General features: G+C 53.3%; 1 protein-coding gene across 1 annotated transcript; it reads left to right on the forward strand.

The window, feature by feature from the left end:
* The first annotated feature begins 1,618 nt into the window (after positions 1–1,618).
* On the forward strand, positions 1,619–19,198 carry edaradd (EDAR-associated death domain). The gene is made up of 5 exons (XM_080507738.1): positions 1,619–1,704; positions 1,927–1,969; positions 6,498–6,574; positions 17,048–17,099; positions 17,371–19,198. Exons 1-5 carry the CDS (start codon positions 1,621–1,623, stop codon positions 17,754–17,756), a joined length of 642 nt encoding a protein of 213 aa, XP_080363864.1. The 5' UTR covers positions 1,619–1,620; the 3' UTR covers positions 17,757–19,198.
* The last annotated feature ends 1,360 nt before the right edge of the window (positions 19,199–20,558 follow it).

A 20,558-nucleotide genomic window follows, 5' to 3' on the forward strand; every position in this document is an offset into this window, starting at 1 on the left:
ACACTGAACACACTCCATCAACACACACTGAACACACTCCATCAACACACACTGAACACACTCCATCAACACACACTGAACACACACCATCAACACACACTGAACACACACCATCAACACACACTGAACACACACCATCAACACACACTGAACACACACCATCAACACACACTGAACACACTCCATCAACACACACTGAACACACTCCGTCAACACACACTAGAAGTTGCAGGTTGGTGAGTCATGGCAGTGGAGACCCAGAGGGTGGCGCTCACACAGCTGGGAGTTTCGCGGCTCTCTGGACTGAGCTGTGTGTTGAGTGGATGTGATGTTGCCGTTGGGGAAACTAAATCTTCATTTATTTAGTCAGGAGAACCACATTGAGATTAATAATGTCTTTTACTAGCTAGAGAGCTGGAGGCCAGGGGTCTTGCTCAAGGACCCCCGGACTGTGGGGGGAACCGGAGAACCTGGAAGAAACCCCCCACACACACACACACACACACACACACACACAGGTAGAACATGCATACTCCACAGAGAAAGGCCCTGTATTTCAACCCACAACCTTCTTGCTGTGATGTGAGAGCAGTAACCACTGTGTTAATGACCCTGCTTAGAACCCACAAAGTCAGAAGGACGGTGAGGCGCCGCTTTCACGGTCTGTCTTCAAACTGAAAATCAAGATCAAGTGAGCTTTGGCCCTCCTGCTCTACGGGAGGTGTCTGTCCTCCCTGAGTCGCCTCAGGACGTTACCGTTTGGCAGGTGGACGCCCCAGGCCAACTCCCCACCTGCCCCTGGGTTCTAAGCAGGAGGTGTCAGAAAAGTGACCACAGGGAGAACTGGCTTGTGGCGGCCAAGCGTTCATAGCGACGTCGCTTTTTGATCCTTGGATGTCGGCTCTTCCTCTCATTGTGAAGCAGAATTCACCAAGCGTTGGATTGTTCACCACTAACAGGGAACGTGAGCTGGTTAGACCGGAGTGAGACAGGTTAGTTTTACCCTACTGATGATGTGTTGTTGCAATAGTAATCCTGCTCTGCTTCGTACGAAACCCTGACCCAGAATCAGGTGGTCTAACCCAACGGCACTACGGTGGTGCTCACCTCCGACCACGGCTGGTCGCTGGGCGAACACGGCGAATGCGCTAAATTCTCCAATTTCAACGTGGCCACTCAGGTCCCCCTCATGTTCTACGTGATGATCAATGATTTGACTGAGCTGCAGTCATCAGAGCGCCCCCAGCTGGTGGCTTTTCTGTCAGTCTCAACGTTTACTAAATATTCCTGTAATGAAACGACGGCCTGCCGAAGTTTGAACCGTTAACAAGTTGTCATCTTGGATTTCTGAGACTTCTTTGTCCACCTTTCTGAATTTGGTTTGTAGGTTGTGGACACTCGTATGACCTTGTGTCATGGAACGTTCTCTCTTCCTCCTACTGGTTCCCTCTGTTTAAGTTGTGAATCATGTATCCGCCTCCGCTCTGGTGAGACTTCATCACTGCTGCTCGCTGGGGCAGGATGTGGTTTCTGTGTGGTTCCTGCCTTGGTGGCACATCAGAAGAGGACGGAATGAGTGTGGAGGTGACGTCAAAGTTCCCCATATAGAAGTGTGAATTAATGTTTTCTCTGCTTTTGTGTGCAGGTGGAAGCCGCTCGGAGCCGGTGGAGGACACCGACACCACCAGCTTTGTGGCAGAATTTGTGAGCAGCCGTCTCTCTGTCTGTCTCTTTGTCTCGACTCGCCTGCCGTCACTTTGTCCCGTCTCATTTCACTGTTGGTGAGCAGAGAGCAGAAGTGTGCCTGCAGTGAGCCGGAGGCCTCGTCCACAGCGAGTCCCGGCAGGTTCCTCTGCTGCTGCACACAACAGCTCCAGGCTGGACGTCTCACCTTTCTCCTTTAACTCCGTCTCGTCTCTCCCACAGTCCCTGGAGGACAATTATCCAGTGCAAGTGACGGATCGTCATGGTGAGTAATCAACAGGCTGTCAGTGTGGAGAGTTCAGAAACAAGCTGCAACACCGACGGTGGTCACATGACCTGGAGTAGAGATGACCTGGAGTAGAGATGACCTGGAGTAGAGATGACCTGGAGTTAGATGACCTGGACTTTAGATGACCTGGAGTAGAGATGACCTGGAGTTTAGATGACCTGGAGTTTAGATGACCTGGAGTTTAGATGACCTGGAGTATAGATGACCTGGAGCATAGATGACCTGGAGTAGAGATGACCTGGAGTAGAGATGACCTGGAGTAGAGATGACCTGGAGTAGAGATGACCTGGAGTTTAGATGACCTGGAGTTTAGATGACCTGGAGTTTAGATGACCTGGAGTATAGATGACCTGGAGCATAGATGACCTGGAGTAGAGATGACCTGGAGTAGAGATGACCTGGAGTAGAGATGACCTGGAGTAGAGATGACCTGGAGTTTAGATGACCTGGAGTAGAGATGACCTGGAGTAGAGATGACCTGGAGTAGAGATGACCTGGAGTAGAGATGACCTGGAGTAGAGATGACCTGGAGTAGAGATGACCTGGAGTTTAGATGACCTGGAGTAGAGATGACCTGGAGTAGAGATGACCTGGAGTAGAGATGACCTGGAGTAGAGATGACCTGGAGTAGAGATGACCTGGAGTAGAGATGACCTGGAGTTAGATGACCTGGACTTTAGATGACCTGGAGTAGAGATGACCTGGAGTTTAGATGACCTGGAGTTTAGATGACCTGGAGTTTAGATGACCTGGAGTATAGATGACCTGGAGCATAGATGACCTGGAGTAGAGATGACCTGGAGTAGAGATGACCTGGAGTAGAGATGACCTGGAGTAGAGATGACCTGGAGTAGAGATGACCTGGAGTAGAGATGACCTGGAGTTTAGATGACCTGGAGTAGAGATGACCTGGAGTAGAGATGACCTGGAGTAGAGATGACCTGGAGTAGAGATGACCTGGAGTTGAGATGACCTGGAGTTGAGATGACCTGGAGTTGAGATGACCTGGAGTAGAGATGACCTGGAGTAGAGATGACCTGGAGTTGAGATGACCTGGAGTTGAGATGACCTGGAGTAGAGATGACCTGGAGTTAAGATGACCTGGAGTTGAGATGACCTGGAGTTTAGATGACCTGGAGTTTAGATGACCTGGAGTAGAGATGACCTGGAGTAGAGATGACCTGGCGTTAAGATGGCCTGGAGTTTAGATGGCCTGGAGTATAGATGGCCTGGAGTATAGATGACCTGGAGTATAGATGACCTGGAGTTAAGATGGCCTGGAGTTTAGATGACCTGGAGTATAGATGACCTGGAGTATAGATGACCTGGAGTTAAGATGACCTGGAGTAGAGATGACCTGGAGTATGGATGACCTGGAGTATGGATGACCTGGAGTATGGATGACCTGGAGTAGAGATGACCTGGAATAGAGATGACCTGGAATAGAGATGACCTGGAGTATAGATGACCTGGAGTATGGATGACCTGGAGTAGAGATGACCTGGAGTATAGATGACCTGGAGTTTAGATGACCTGAACTTTAGATGACCTGGAGTATAGGTGACCTGGACTTTAGATGACCTGGAGTATAGATGACCTGGAGTAGAGATGACCTGGAGTAGAGATGACCTGGAGTTTAGATGACCTGGAGTTAGATGACCTGGAGTTTAGATGACCTGGAGTAGAGATGACCTGGAGTAGAGATGACCTGGAGTATAGATGACCTGGAGTTTAGATGACCTGGAGTTTAGATGACCTGGAGTAGAGATGACCTGGAGTAGAGATGACCTGGAGTAGAGATGACCTGGAGTATAGATGACCTGGCGTTAAGATGGCCTGGAGTTTAGATGGCCTGGAGTATAGATGACCTGGAGTATAGATGACCTGGAGTATAGATGACCTGGAGTTAAGATGGCCTGGAGTTTAGATGACCTGGAGTATAGATGACCTGGAGTAGAGATGACCTGGAGTATGGATGACCTGGAGTAGAGATGACCTGGAATAGAGATGACCTGGAGTATGGATGACCTGGAGTATGGATGACCTGGAGTAGAGATGACCTGGAGTAGAGATGACCTGGAATAGAGATGACCTGGAGTATAGATGACCTGGAGTATAGATGACCTGGAGCATAGATGACCTGGAGCATAGATGACCTGGAGTTTAGATGACCTGTGGTTTAGATGACCTGGAATAGAGATGACCTGGAGCATAGATGACCTGGAGCATAGATGACCTGGAGTATAGATGACCTGGAGCATAGATGACCTGGAGCATAGATGACCTGGAGTATAGATGACCTGGAGCATAGATGACCTGGAGCATAGATGACCTGGAGTTTAGATGACCTGTGGTTTAGATGACCTGGAATAGAGATGACCTGGAGTATAGATGACCTGGAGCATAGATGACCTGGAGCATAGATGACCTGGAGTTAAGATGACCTGGAGTATAGATGACCTGGAGTATAGATGACCTGGAGTATAGATGACCTGGAGCATAGATGACCTGGAGCATAGATGACCTGGAGTTAAGATGGCCTGGAGTTTAGATGACCTGGAGTATAGATGACCTGGAGTAGAGATGACCTGGAGTATGGATGACCTGGAGTAGAGATGACCTGGAATAGAGATGACCTGGAATAGAGATGACCTGGAGTATGGATGACCTGGAGTAGAGATGACCTGGAGTAGAGATGACCTGGAATAGAGATGACCTGGAGCATAGATGACCTGGAGCATAGATGACCTGGAGTATAGATGACCTGGAGTTTAGATGACCTGTGGTTTAGATGACCTGGAATAGAGATGACCTGGAGCATAGATGACCTGGAGCATAGATGACCTGGAGTATAGATGACCTGGAGCATAGATGACCTGGAGCATAGATGACCTGGAGTATAGATGACCTGGAGCATAGATGACCTGGAGCATAGATGACCTGGAGTATAGATGACCTGGAGTTTAGATGACCTGGAGCATAGATGACCTGGAGCATAGATGACCTGGAGTATAGATGACCTGGAGCATAGATGACCTGGAGCATAGATGACCTGGAGCATAGATGACCTGGAGTATAGATGACCTGGAGCATAGATGACCTGGAGCATAGATGACCTGGAGTATAGATGACCTGGAGTTTAGATGACCTGTGGTTTAGATCAGTGATTCCCAACCGGGGGTACACGGACCCCTAGGGGTACGCGAGGGTATTGCAGGGGGTACGCAGAAAGATTATAAATTAGCCTACAGTATCCACACACACAAAAAAAAAAAATTATACTATATTATATTGTATTATATCATGAATTTTAGTAAGGCCATACGTTTATTTTCCATGAGTAGCAGTTCGTCCACAGTGATTGTAACACTACAATGCATATAATATGAAAAGACTATAAAGTGGCGCGCTTTAAAAAAAAAAAAAAAAAAAAGGTTCACGTTCTTGCTGCGGGCGCGCACGATTCGCGGAGCTAGCTACCTCTAGCTGCATACCGACTGTAAACATGGATGCATGGCTAGGCAGGAGTAAACGTCCAGCTACCGCTACTGCTACCGTCGCCTCGGACGCAGGCACAGGGGAGCCCAGTGAAAAAAGGAATTATGAAAGACTTATGAAAGACAAGCAAGCGCAAGTGTCTCATTAAAAGGTATGTTTTTACACTCACAATAATTGTTTTATTTAAATGAGCAGTTGGATAGATAGAAAGACAAAGGGTTAAATATAAGTACACATTAAGGCGAATAATCACACACGAGAGAGGGGGTACTTTTCACATGGAAACCAGCTCAAGGGGTACACTGGTCAAAAAAGGTTGGGAACCACTGGTTTAGATGACCTGGAATAGAGATGACCTGGAGTATAGATGACCTGGAGCATAGATGACCTGGAGCATAGATGACCTGGAGTTAAGATGACCTGGAGTATAGATGACCTGGAGCATAGATGACCTGGAGCATAGATGACCTGGAGCATAGATGACCTGGAGTTAAGATGACCTGGAGTATAGATGACCTGGAGTATAGATGACCTGGAGCATAGATGACCTGGAGCATAGATGACCTGGAGCATAGATGACCTGGAGCATAGATGACCTGGAGTTAAGATGACCTGGAGTAGAGATGACCTGGACTTGAGTATCGCCGTAGTTTCGATGTAGTTTCTATGTAGTATCGCCGTAGTTTCGATGTAGTTTCGCCGTAGTTTCGACGTAGTTTCGACGTAGTTTCGCCGTAGTTTCGCCGTAGTTTCGCCGTAGTTTCGCCGGCCTCCATGACGTGTACAGAGTAACGGCTGACACTAATGGAAGTACCCAGCCACGTCTCAGCGGTGAATCAGTGATGAGCCTGTTCAGTTTCTGCAGGACGTCCCTGATTTGGGAGTTGAATGAACTCCCAGCAGGAGTTCTGTGATGTGACCCAACCTGCCTTCCATATGTGATCGACCAGCAAACCTGAGAACGTGACCTGTGATCAGTGGTTCCTCTCCTGTTCTTGTTCTGCAGCGGACGCTGTGACTCTCCACCTGAGCTCCATGTCGTCTGGATACCTGGACCCCGCCTCAGAGGACCGGATCCGGCAGGTCAGCACCACCAGCGCCCCCTGGCTGCAGCGCCCCCTGGCTGCAGGGCCCCCTGGCTGCAGCGCCCCCTGGCTGCAGCGCCCCCTGGCTGCAGCGCCCCCTGGCTGCAGGGCGGCCTGGCTGCAGCGCCCCCTGGCTGCAGGGCCCCCTGGCTGCAGCGCCCCCTGGCTGCAGGGCGGCCTGGCTGCAGCGCCCCCTGGCTGCAGGGCGGCCTGGCTGCAGGGCCCCCTGGCTGCAGCGCCCCCTGGCTGCAGGGCGGCCTGGCTGCAGGGCCCCCTGGCTGCAGCGCCCCCTGGCTGCAGCGCCCCCTGGCTGCAGGGCGGCCTGGCTGCAGCGCCCCCTGGCTGCAGGGCCCCCTGGCTGCAGCGCCCCCTGGCTGCAGGGCCCCCTGGCTGCAGGGTTCTTCAAGGCCAAGGCTAAACTCAGGACTGCCATTGGGGGTTGGGTGGAGACTCTGGGACTGAAGCCTTGAACAGAGGTCTCAAACCCAGCCCTGCACGTTCTCCACATCTCCTCCCTGTTCTCCTCCCTGTTCTCCTCCCTGTTCTCCTCCCTGTTCTCCACATCTCCTCCCTGTTCTCCTCCCTGTTCTCCTCCCTGTTCTCCACGTCTCCTCCCTGTTCTCCTCCCTGTTCTCCTCCCTGTTCTCCACATCTCCTCCCTGTTCTCCACCCTGTTCTCCTCCCTGTTCTCCACGTCTCCTCCCTGTTCTCCTCCCTGTTCTCCATGTCTCCTCCCTGTTCTCCTCCCTGTTCTCCATGCCTCCTCCCTGTTCTCCACGTCTCCTCCCTGTTCTCCTCCCTGTTCTCCATGTCTCCTCCCTGTTCTCCTCCCTGTTCTCCACATCTCCTCCCTGTTCTCCTCCCTGTTCTCCACGTCTCCTCCCTGTTCTCCTCCCTGTTCTCCACGTCTCCTCCCTGTTCTCCATGTCTCCTCCCTGTTCTCCTCCCTGTTCTCCACATCTCCTCCCTGTTCTCCTCCCTGTTCTCCACGTCTCCTCCCTGTTCTCCTCCCTGTTCTCCGTGCCTCCTCCCTGTTCTCCTCCCTGTTCTCCACGTCTCCTCCCTGTTCTCCTCCCTGTTCTCCATGTCTCCTCCCTGTTCTCCTCCCTGTTCTCCACATCTCCTCCCTGTTCTCCTCCCTGTTCTCCACATCTCCTCCCTGTTCTCCTCCCTGTTCTCCACATCTCCTCCCTGTTCTCCTCCCTGTTCTCCACATCTCCTCCCTGTTCTCCACGTCTCCTCCCTGTTCTCCTCCCTGTTCTCCGTGCCTCCTCCCTGTTCTCCTCCCTGTTCTCCACGTCTCCTCCCTGTTCTCCTCCCTGTTCTCCACATCTCCTCCCTGTTCTCCTCCCTGTTCTCCACATCTCCTCCCTGTTCTCCTCCCTGTTCTCCACGTCTCCTCCCTGTTCTCCTCCCTGTTCTCCTCCCTGTTCTCCACGTCTCCTCCCTCTTCTCCTCCCTGTTCTCCTCCCTGTTCTCCACGTCTCCTCCCTGTTCTCCTCCCTGTTCTCCCTGTTCTCCACGTCTCCTCCCTGAACGTACTGATGGTTCCTCACCATGTTCAGGACAAAGCCAGACAATGAGCTGCTCCTTGCAGTCAGCTGAGGTTTGGACTCGTTGTGTTCCAGGGTTAGAACTGAGTCCACCGTCCAGGTGAAGTGAGGCCCAGGGTTCAAATGGTTCCCTGACAGACGATACCGTGACGTGATTGAGTTCCAGAGCGCCGTGCTTGCCGGGCGAGTAGAGTCCCACCTTTCTGCCGCCACGCGTGCCGGTAGATTCCCGTGGTGAGGAAACTCCCAGTGACTCCCAGCAGTGGTCAGACGCCCTGCTGGACGTCCAGAGACGTTGTGGACGCTCCCTGTTGTCACGTTGGACCAGAGGACGTCCTACTGCAGAAAACACGCCGTTACTGAACATGGCGGCCTCCGCTGCACTCGCCTCCTCAAACGCTTCACGATCTCCTCAACCGTTGTTGACTATCTCTGCTGCTTTGTTCCCTACAAATTGTTTCCTTGCACTGTTGACTCAGTGCTGCCCCCCTGTGGAGGTGCAGGGGGATGTGCATGCTTCACCATGTGAACCAGTATCAGGGCAGGAAGGACACTTTGTAAAGCCTCCCAGTCTGAGTCCTTGCTGTGCAGCCACGATGCTCCTGCAGCATGTGGCCGTGGTCAGGACGAGCTCCCTGTGAGAACATTGGCGTGTTTGAAGACCCTCGGTGTGCGAGCACTGTGAACATGCAGGGGGGGGTTTGTGAGCGGGGCTAATAACGGCGTTATTGAAGAGCAGCGGCGGCGACGAGGGGGGAGCAGGATCTGAGGATCTGCTGAGGCTGCAGGGAGCTTCTGTCCAGACACGTCTCACTGCTGCTGCCAGGCCGCCAACACTCACTTCACTGTCTTTTCACTGCTCAGCAGCCACACCTGCTCCGCTGGGAGGCGTCCACAAGGGTTAACCCTTTAGAAACCAGCCACACGCTACAAATCAATCATCAGTTATAGGCAACGTCGAAGAAAAGTACATCACAACCTCTTTTTGATAGTTTACTGTTTCTCCCACAATATTGGAACATGAACTGGAAGCATGTGTCATCACCCCTGTCCCTGTAGCAGTCCCTGTAGCAGTCCCTGTCCCAATAGCAGTCCCTGTCCCTATAGCAGTCCCTGTCCCTGTAGCAGTCCCTGTCCCAATAGCAGTACCTGTCCCTGTAGCAGTCCCTGTCCCTGTAGCAGTAGCAGTCCCTGTAGCAGTCCCTGTCCCAATAGCAGTCCCTGTCCCTATAGCAGTACCTGTCCCTGTAGCAGTACCTGTCCCAATAGCAGTACCTGTCCCTGTAGCAGTAGCAGTCCCTGTAGCAGTCCCTGTCCCTGTAGCAGTCCCTGTCCCAATAGCAGTACCTGTCCCTGTAGCAGTCCCTGTCCCTGTAGCAGTAGAAGTCCCTGTAGCAGTCCCTGTCCCAATAGCAGTCCCTGTCCCTATAGCAGTACCTGTCCCTGTAGCAGTACCTGTCCCAATAGCAGTACCTGTCCCTGTAGCAGTAGCAGTCCCTGTAGCAGTCCCTGTCCCTGTAGCAGTCCCTGTCCCAATAGCAGTACCTGTCCCTGTAGCAGTACCTGTCCCTGTAGCAGTACCTGTCCGAATAGCAGTCCCTGTCCCTGTAGCAGTCCCTGTCCCAATAGCAGTCCCTGTCCCTATAGCAGTAGCAGTCCCTGTAGCAGTCCCTGTCCCTGTAGCAGTCACTGTCCCTGTAGCAGTCCCTGTCCCAATAGCAGTCCCTGTCCCTGTAGCAGTCCCTGTCCCAATAGCAGTCCCTGTCCCTATAGCAGTACCTGTCCCTGTAGCAGTACCTGTCCGAATAGCAGTCCCTGTCCCTGTAGCAGTCCCTGTCCCTATAGCAGTACCTGTCCCTGTAGCAGTCCCTGTCCCTGTAGCAGTACCTGTCCCTGTAGCAGTACCTGTCCGAATAGCAGTCCCTGTCCCTGTAGCAGTCCCTGTCCCAATAGCAGTCCCTGTCCCTATAGCAGTACCTGTCCCTGTAGCAGTCCCTGTCCCTGTAGCAGTACCTGTCCCTGTAGCAGTACCTGTCCGAATAGCAGTCCCTGTCCCTGTAGCAGTCCCTGTCCCTGTAGCAGTACCTGTCCCAATAGCAGTACCTGTCCCTGTAGCAGTACCTGTAGCAGTAGCAGTCCCTGTCCCTATAGCAGTCCCTGTCCCTATAGCAGTAGCAGTCCCTGTAGCAGTCCCTGTCCCTGTAGCAGTACCTGTCCCAATAGCAGTACCTGTCCCTGTAGCAGTCCCTGTCCCTGTAGCAGTCCCTGTCCCTGTAGCAGTACCTGTAGCAGTAGCAGTCCCTGTTCCTATAGCAGTACCTGTCTCTACAGCAGTAGCAGTCCCTGTAGCAGTCCCTGTCCCTATAGCAGTAGCAGTCCCTGTAGCAGTCCCTGTCCATATAGCAGTCCATGTCCCAATAGCAGTACCTGTCCCTGTAGCAGTACCTGTCCCTGTAGCAGTACCTGTCCGAATAGCAGTCCCTGTCCCTGTAGCAGTCCCTGTCCCAATAGCAGTCCCTGTCCCTATAGCAGTAGCAGTCCCTGTAGCAGTACCTGTCCCTGTAGCAGTACCTGTCCCTATAGCAGTACCTGTCCCTGTAGCAGTACCTGTCCCAATAGCAGTACCTGTCCCAATAGCAGTCCCTGTCCCTATAGCAGTACCTGTCCCTGTAGCAGTACCTGTCCCAATAGCAGTACCTGTCCCTGTAGCAGTCCCTGTCCCTGTAGCAGTCCCTGTCCCAATAGCAGTACCTGTCCCTGTAGCAGTCCCTGTCCCTGTAGCAGTCCCTGTCCCTGTAGCAGTACCTGTCCCTGTAGCAGTAGCAGTCCCTGTAGCAGTCCCTGTCCCTGTAGCAGTCCCTGTCCCAATAGCAGTACCTGTCCCTGTAGCAGTACCTGTCCCTGTAGCAGTACCTGTCCCAATAGCAGTCCCTGTCCCTATAGCAGTAGCAGTCCCTGTAGCAGTCCCTGTCCCTGTAGCAGTCACTGTCCCTGTAGCAGTACCTGTCCCAATAGCAGTCCCTGTCCCTGTAGCAGTCCCTGTCCCAATAGCAGTCCCTGTCCCTATAGCAGTACCTGTCCCTGTAGCAGTACCTGTCCGAATAGCAGTACCTGTCCCTGTAGCAGTAGCAGTCCCTGTAGCAGTCCCTGTCCCTGTAGCAGTCCCTGTCCCAATAGCAGTACCTGTCCCTGTAGCAGTCCCTGTCCCTGTAGCAGTAGCAGTCCCTGTAGCAGTCCCTGTCCCAATAGCAGTCCCTGTCCCTATAGCAGTACCTGTCCCTGTAGCAGTACCTGTCCCAATAGCAGTACCTGTCCCTGTAGCAGTAGCAGTCCCTGTAGCAGTCCCTGTCCCTGTAGCAGTCCCTGTCCCAATAGCAGTACCTGTCCCTGTAGCAGTCCCTGTCCCTGTAGCAGTAGAAGTCCCTGTAGCAGTCCCTGTCCCAATAGCAGTCCCTGTCCCTATAGCAGTACCTGTCCCTGTAGCAGTACCTGTCCCAATAGCAGTACCTGTCCCTGTAGCAGTAGCAGTCCCTGTAGCAGTCCCTGTCCCTGTAGCAGTCCCTGTCCCAATAGCAGTACCTGTCCCTGTAGCAGTACCTGTCCCTGTAGCAGTACCTGTCCGAATAGCAGTCCCTGTCCCTGTAGCAGTCCCTGTCCCAATAGCAGTCCCTGTCCCTATAGCAGTAGCAGTCCCTGTAGCAGTCCCTGTCCCTGTAGCAGTCACTGTCCCTGTAGCAGTCCCTGTCCCAATAGCAGTCCCTGTCCCTGTAGCAGTCCCTGTCCCAATAGCAGTCCCTGTCCCTATAGCAGTACCTGTCCCTGTAGCAGTACCTGTCCGAATAGCAGTCCCTGTCCCTGTAGCAGTCCCTGTCCCTATAGCAGTACCTGTCCCTGTAGCAGTCCCTGTCCCTGTAGCAGTACCTGTCCCTGTAGCAGTACCTGTCCGAATAGCAGTCCCTGTCCCTGTAGCAGTCCCTGTCCCAATAGCAGTCCCTGTCCCTATAGCAGTACCTGTCCCTGTAGCAGTCCCTGTCCCTGTAGCAGTACCTGTCCCTGTAGCAGTACCTGTCCGAATAGCAGTCCCTGTCCCTGTAGCAGTCCCTGTCCCTGTAGCAGTACCTGTCCCAATAGCAGTACCTGTCCCTGTAGCAGTACCTGTAGCAGTAGCAGTCCCTGTCCCTATAGCAGTCCCTGTCCCTATAGCAGTAGCAGTCCCTGTAGCAGTCCCTGTCCCTGTAGCAGTACCTGTCCCAATAGCAGTACCTGTCCCTGTAGCAGTCCCTGTCCCTGTAGCAGTCCCTGTCCCTGTAGCAGTACCTGTAGCAGTAGCAGTCCCTGTTCCTATAGCAGTACCTGTCTCTACAGCAGTAGCAGTCCCTGTAGCAGTCCCTGTCCCTATAGCAGTAGCAGTCCCTGTAGCAGTCCCTGTCCATATAGCAGTCCATGTCCCAATAGCAGTACCTGTCCCTGTAGCAGTACCTGTCCCTGTAGCAGTACCTGTCCGAATAGCAGTCCCTGTCCCTGTAGCAGTCCCTGTCCCAATAGCAGTCCCTGTCCCTATAGCAGTAGCAGTCCCTGTAGCAGTACCTGTCCCTGTAGCAGTACCTGTCCCTATAGCAGTACCTGTCCCTGTAGCAGTACCTGTCCCAATAGCAGTACCTGTCCCAATAGCAGTCCCTGTCCCTATAGCAGTACCTGTCCCTGTAGCAGTACCTGTCCCAATAGCAGTACCTGTCCCTGTAGCAGTCCCTGTCCCTGTAGCAGTCCCTGTCCCTGTAGCAGTCCCTGTCCCAATAGCAGTACCTGTCCCTGTAGCAGTCCCTGTCCCTGTAGCAGTAGCAGTCCCTGTAGCAGTCCCTGTCCCAATAGCAGTCCCTGTCCCTATAGCAGTACCTGTCCCTGTAGCAGTACCTGTCCCAATAGCAGTACCTGTCCCTGTAGCAGTAGCAGTCCCTGTAGCAGTCCCTGTCCCTGTAGCAGTCCCTGTCCCAATAGCAGTACCTGTCCCTGTAGCAGTCCCTGTCCCTGTAGCAGTAGAAGTCCCTGTAGCAGTCCCTGTCCCAATAGCAGTCCCTGTCCCTATAGCAGTACCTGTCCCTGTAGCAGTACCTGTCCCAATAGCAGTACCTGTCCCTGTAGCAGTAGCAGTCCCTGTAGCAGTCCCTGTCCCTGTAGCAGTCCCTGTCCCAATAGCAGTACCTGTCCCTGTAGCAGTACCTGTCCCTGTAGCAGTACCTGTCCGAATAGCAGTCCCTGTCCCTGTAGCAGTCCCTGTCCCAATAGCAGTCCCTGTCCCTATAGCAGTAGCAGTCCCTGTAGCAGTCCCTGTCCCTGTAGCAGTCACTGTCCCTGTAGCAGTCCCTGTCCCAATAGCAGTCCCTGTCCCTGTAGCAGTCCCTGTCCCAATAGCAGTCCCTGTCCCTATAGCAGTACCTGTCCCTGTAGCAGTACCTGTCCGAATAGCAGTCCCTGTCCCTGTAGCAGTCCCTGTCCCAATAGCAGTCCCTGTCCCTATAGCAGTACCTGTCCCTGTAGCAGTCCCTGTCCCTGTAGCAGTACCTGTCCCTGTAGCAGTACCTGTCCGAATAGCAGTCCCTGTCCCTGTAGCAGTCCCTGTCCCTATAGCAGTAGCAGTCCCTGTAGCAGTACCTGTAGCAGTAGCAGTCCCTGTCCCTATAGCAGTCCCTGTCCCTATAGCAGTAGCAGTCCCTGTAGCAGTCCCTGTCCCTGTAGCAGTACCTGTCCCAATAGCAGTACCTGTCCCTGTAGCAGTCCCTGTCCCTGTAGCAGTCCCTGTCCCTGTAGCAGTACCTGTAGCAGTAGCAGTCCCTGTTCCTATAGCAGTACCTGTCTCTACAGCAGTAGCAGTCCCTGTAGCAGTCCCTGTCCCTATAGCAGTAGCAGTCCCTGTAGCAGTCCCTGTCCATATAGCAGTCCATGTCCCAATAGCAGTACCTGTCCCTGTAGCAGTACCTGTCCCTGTAGCAGTACCTGTCCGAATAGCAGTCCCTGTCCCTGTAGCAGTCCCTGTCCCAATAGCAGTCCCTGTCCCTATAGCAGTAGCAGTCCCTGTAGCAGTACCTGTCCCTGTAGCAGTACCTGTCCCTATAGCAGTACCTGTCCCTGTAGCAGTACCTGTCCCAATAGCAGTACCTGTCCCAATAGCAGTCCCTGTCCCTATAGCAGTACCTGTCCCTGTAGCAGTACCTGTCCCAATAGCAGTACCTGTCCCTGTAGCAGTCCCTGTCGCAGTAGCAGTCCCTGTCCCAATAGCAGTACCTGTCCCTGTAGCAGTAGCAGTCCCTGTAGCAGTCCCTGTCCATATAGCAGTCCCTGTCCCAATAGCAGTAGCAGTCCCTATAGCAGTAGCAGTCCCTGTAGCAGTCCCTGTCCCTATAGCAGTACCTGTCCCAATAGCAGTCCCTGTCCCTATAGCAGAACCTGTCCCTGTAGCAGCACCTGTCCCAATAGCAGTCCCTGTCCCTATAGCAGTCCCTGTCCCTGTAGCAGTACCTGTCCCTGTAGCAGTCCCTGTTCCGGTAGCAGTACCTGTCCCAATAGCAGTCCCTGTCCCTATAGCAGTACCTGTCCCTGTAGCAGTACCTGTCCCAATAGCAGTACCTGTCCCTGTAGCAGTAGCAGTCCCTGTAGCAGTACCTGTCCCTGTAGCAGTAGCAGTCCCTGTAGCAGTAGCAGTCCCTGTAGCAGTACCTGTCCCTGTAGCAGTAGCAGTCCCTGTAGCAGTCCCTGTCCCTGTAGCAGTCCCTGTCCCAGTAGCAGTCCCTGTCCCAATAGCAGTCCCTGTCCCTGTAGCAGTCCCTGTCCCAATAGCAGTCCCTGTCCCTGTAGCAGTACCTGTCCCTGTAGCAGTCCCTGTCCCTATAGCAGTACCTGTCCCTATAGCAGTACCTGTCCCTGTAGCAGTACCTGTCCCAATAGCAGTCCCTGTCCCTATAGCAGTACCTGTCCCAATAGCAGTACCTGTCCCTGTAGCAGTAGCAGTCCCTGTAGCAGTCCCTGTCCCTGTAGCAGTACCTGTCCCTGTAGCAGAACCTGTCCCTGTAGCAGTACCTGTCCCAATAGCAGTCCCTGTCCCTATAGCAGTACCTGTCCCTGTAGCAGTACCTGTCCCAATAGCAGTACCTGTCCCTGTAGCAGTAGCAGTCCCTGTAGCAGTACCTGTCCCTGTAGCAGTAGCAGTCCCTGTAGCAGTCCCTGTCCCTGTAGCAGTCCCTGTCCCAATAGCAGTCCCTGTCCCTGTAGCAGTCCCTGTCCCTGTAGCAGTACCTGTCCATGTAGCAGTACCTGTCCCTATAGCAGTCCCTGTCCCTATAGCAGTACCTGTCCCTATAGCAGTACCTGTCCCTGTAGCAGTACCTGTCCCTATAGCAGTCCCTGTCCCTATAGCAGTACCTGTCCCTGTAGCAGTACCTGTCCCTGTAGCAGTCCCTGTTCCGGTAGCAGAACCTGTCCCTGTAGCAGTACCTGTCCCAATAGCAGTCCCTGTCCCTATAGCAGTACCTGTCCCTGTAGCAGTACCTGTCCCAATAGCAGTACCTGTCCCTGTAGCAGTAGCAGTCCCTGGAGCAGTCCCTGTCCCAATAGCAGTACCTGTCCCTGTAGCAGTCTCTGTAGCAGTACCTGTCCCTGTAGCAGTAGCAGTCCCTGTAGCAGTCCCTGTCCCAATAGCAGTACCTGTCCCTGTAGCAGTACCTGTCCCTGTAGCAGTAGCAGTCCCTGTCCCAATAGCAGTACCTGTCCCTATAGCAGTAGCAGTCCCTGTAGCAGTAGCAGTCCCAATAGCAGTACCTGTCCCTGTAGCAGTCCCTGTCCCTGTACAGTACCTGTCCCTGTAGCAGTACCTGTCCCTATAGCAGTACCTGTCCCTATAGCAGTCCCTGTCCCTGTAGCAGTAGCAGTCCCTGTAGCAGTACCTGTCCCTGTAGCAGTAGCAGTCCCTGTAGCAGTCCCTGTCCCAATAGCAGTACCTGTCCCTGTAGCAGTAGCAGTCCCTGTAGCAGTACCTGTCCCTGTAGCAGTAGCAGTCCCTGTAGCAGTCCCTGTCCCAATAGCAGTCCCTGTCCCTGTAGCAGTCCCTGTCCCAATAGCAGTCCCTGTCCCTGTAGCAGTACCTGTCCCTGTAGCAGTACCTGTTCCAATAGCAGTAGCAGTCCCTGTAGCAGTACCTGTCCCTATAGCAGTAGCAGTCCCTGTAGCAGTCCCTGTCCCAATAGCAGTCCCTGTCCCTGTAGCAGTCCCTGTCCCTGTAGCAGTACCTGTCCCTGTAGCAGTACCTGTCCCAATAGCAGTACCTGTCCATGTAGCAGTACCTGTCCCTATAGCAGTACCTGTCCCTGTAGCAGTACCTGTCCCTATAGCAGTACCTGTCCCTGTAGCAGTACCTGTCCCTGTAGCAGTACCTGTCCCTGTAGCAGTACCTGTCCCTATAGCAGTCCCTGTCCCTACAGCAGTACCTGTCCCTATAGCAGTACCTGTCCCAATAGCAGTACCTGTCCCTATAGCAGTACCTGTCCCAATAGCAGTACCTGTCCCTATAGCAGTAGCTGTCCCTGTAGCAGTCCCTGTCCCTGTAGCAGTCCATGTCCCAATAGCAGTACCTGTCCCTGTAGCAGTAGCAGTCCCTGTCCCAATAGCAGTACCTGTCCCTATAGCAGTAGCAGTCCCTGTAGCAGTCCCTGTCCCTATAGCAGTCCATGTCCCTGTAGCAGTCCCTGTCCCTATAGCAGTACCTGTCCCTGTAGCAGTAGCAGTCCCTGTAGCAGTACCTGTCCCTGTAGCAGTACCTGTCCCTGTAGCAGTCCCTGTAGCAGTACCTGTCCCTGTAGCAGTACCTGTCCCTGTAGCAGTACCTGTCCCAGTAGCAGTCCCTGTACTCACCTGTGTGTCTCTGGTTGCAGCCGGTGGAAGACGTGGAGGAGGAGTGCTGCTGCCCCCTGTCCACCTCACCAGGTAAAACTCTGAACACCTCCTGGTCCAGGTCCTGGTCTAGGTCCTGGTCCAGGTCCTTTCTCTGAGTAATTAATATAAGGTGATGATTGATGTGACACACACACACACACACACACACACACACACACACACACACACACACACACACACACACACACACACACACACACACACACACACAGGATTCTACATGCATGTTTCCATGTGGAGCTCAGCCACTGGCAGCAGAGCTGCAGTGTCCTGACTCTCTGTCTCCCCCTTGTGGACACAGACGCCCCCAGAGAGCTGCAGATGGTGAGCAGCCGGTGTGCAAAGTGCTGCTCGGCTCCTCCCCCCAGGATCAGCGACCTGCTGAACGACAAGGACCTGCTGGACTCGCTGCGCCTCAAGCTGGACCCCAACCACTGCACCATCAAGAACTGGAAGAACTTTGCCAGCCGCTGGGGGATGAGCTACGACGAGCTGGCGCTGCTGGAGCACCGGAGCCAGGGCTCGCTGTGCCACAGCCCCACCCAGGAGTTCCTGCTGCGCTACAGCCAGAAGACGGTGGGCGAGCTGTCCGAGCTGTGTCGCATGTACCAGCGCATCGACGTGCTGCGGCTGCTGCAGGGCTGGCTGGAGAAGGACTGGCCGGAGCGCTGGCAGCAGGCCCACTGAACACCGCCTGAACACCGCCTCAACACCGCCTGAACACCGCCTGAACACCACCTGAACACCGCCTCAACACCGCCTGAACACCGCCTGAACACCACCTGAACACTGCCTGAACACCACCTCAATATCGCCTGAACACCACCTGAACACCGCCTCAACACCACCTCAACACCGCCTGAACACCGCCTGAACATCGCCTGAACACCGGCTGAACACCGCCTGAACACCGCCTCAACACTGCCTCAACACCGCCTGAACACCGCCTCAACACCACCTGAACACCACCTGAACACCTCCTGAACACCGCCTCAACACCACCTGAACACCGCCTCAATATCGCCTGAACACCGCCTGGACACCACCTGAACACCGCCTCAACACCTCCTGAACACCTCCTGAACACCACCTCAATATCGCCTGAACACCACCTGAACACCGCCTGAACACCGTCTGAACACCACCTGAACACCGCCTAAACACCACCTCAATATCACCTGAACACCGCCTGGACACCACCTGAACACCTCCTGAACACCACCTGAACACCGCCTGAACACCACCTCAACACCACCTGAACACCGCCTCAACACCGCCTGAACACCACCTGAACACCACCTCAATATCGCCTGAACACCACCTGAACACCGCCTGGACACCACCTGAACACCGCCTCAACACCACCTGGACACCACCTGAACACCGCCTCAACACCACCTGAACACCACCTGAACACCGCCTGGACACCACCTGAACACCGCCTCAACACCACCTGGACACCACCTGAACACCGCCTCAACACCACCTGAACACCGCCTCAACACCACCTGAACACCACCTCAACACCGAGTGAACACCACCTGAACACCATCTCAACACCGCCTGAACACCACCGCTGGCAGCAGGCCCACTGAACACCACCGCTGGCTCCCGGCCTCCACCTCCTCCTCCTGCTGGAGGAGGTCACCAATGAGGAGACAGAGCTGGCGTCCAGCAGACATGTGACCCTGGACTCCTGGTGATTAAACAAGCAGCTGTAGAGGCTTGGTGACGCTCCTCCTACTACTCTGTCAGTACTGCAGTACCGTGTTGTGATGGGAACTGTGGAACTACATGTGGCGTCTGGACACTGACCTGTAAATAAACCTGCTGATGGGAGCCTCCCACAAGCTGCTCAGCGCACGCACACACACACACACACACACACACACACACACACACACACACACACACACACACACACACACACACACACACACACACACACACTGTCTTGTGGTTTTGGGTAACAAAAGAAACTTTCAACAAATGAACTACACCATGATGATAATAAAATGTGATAACTGAAGCTGAAAGACCTCAATCAACAAAACGCTGAATCACTAAGGTGAGATTCTGTGGGCTGATGTGATGAGTCCTGTGGTGATTGGTCAGTGAAGGGCAGAAGACGGTGATGAGTCCTGTGGTGATTGGTCAGTGAAGGGCAGAAGACGGTGATGAGTCCTGTGGTGATTGGTCAGTGAAGGACATGAAGGAGTTATGATCAACAGGAAGACATGATCAGTATTGGAATGAGAAGTGTTTTTACTAAGCCCATCAGTGAATGTAGTGGTGACCTTCAGGTCAGCCAAGGTTCACCGGTGTGATTCCTGTGCTTGACCTTTGACCTCCAGCATTAGTCCATGGGCCAGAGGCCACTATGGTCCCAAATGGTGGACAATATACTTATTGAACATTCTCAGGTGTCTGAAAATACATGACAACCTTTCATTTCTCTCTGGCCCTTGTCCTGTCTGGCAGCTTGGGAGACAATGTGATGTGATTGAGAGCTTCTGATGTCACAACAGTTTTTACTCTTGTAGCATGAGCATATAAAGAGTCTCCCCATGTTACTGTCATGATAACCTTTTCAACTTGGTCGCTTTTAGAAATTAAATTAAATTCTTTTAGAAATTCGCTTCTAGGAACGTTTTCCTGCTAACTGGCTGAAGGTAAAATGTTAAAACACGACGATCTGAGAGAAAATAGCTGATAAACGGCGCTATTTCCTCTGCTGGGCGGAGCTTCTGACAATAATAGAGTGACATCACGAGTTGTGCACACGCCCAAGTTGTGTTTACATTATGGAGGATCAGAGTTTTGACCACGAAGAGGCTGAATTTAACCATATTTCATCATCATCATCATTTCAAACCCAGTGATTGATGAAGAAGACACAGAAGGTGGTTCTGCCATCGGTGACCCCGTCTGGAACATGTTTGAGGAAGCAGAAGACGCTTCGTCCTCCATTCGTCCTCGTCTCCTCGCCTCAGCAGTTTTCACCTTTGAGGCTCCTGACTTTTGGCAGAACGACCGGCTTCCTGGATCCAACACGTCCAAGAGCTTGAAGACTGTGGAATCACCGGAGACGAGTCCAGGTGTTACTTGATCTAGTAATCGGCTCCCGCTAGCCGCTAGCCGCTAGCCACTAGCCACCCGTGCTCCTTTCCTCCTCTCTGGTCTCTTCCAGGCTCAATCTTTCGTCAAGGCTCATAAAACGCAGACTATAACTTCAAAGCACTGTAAAAACTTTGATATTTAAGAGGGAATCAAGCCAATATGAACACAACAGATCGAGATCTGCACAACTCTTGATGTCACACATAGGCTCCGCCCACAATGGCCCACGAAGAAGAAGGATTCCCCCGACTTCCTCGGCTGGAGATTCAAAATTCAAGTAACTTTGTTATGTGACAACAGTGGTGGGGCAGAGTCGGAGGAACCTTACAAGTAGAACCCCAACTATCGTTTTTTACAAAGTAGTGTGTT

Source organism: Blennius ocellaris (assembly GCF_963422515.1).
Source record: "Blennius ocellaris genome assembly, chromosome: 13".
Lineage (NCBI taxonomy): Eukaryota > Metazoa > Chordata > Actinopteri > Blenniiformes > Blenniidae > Blennius > Blennius ocellaris.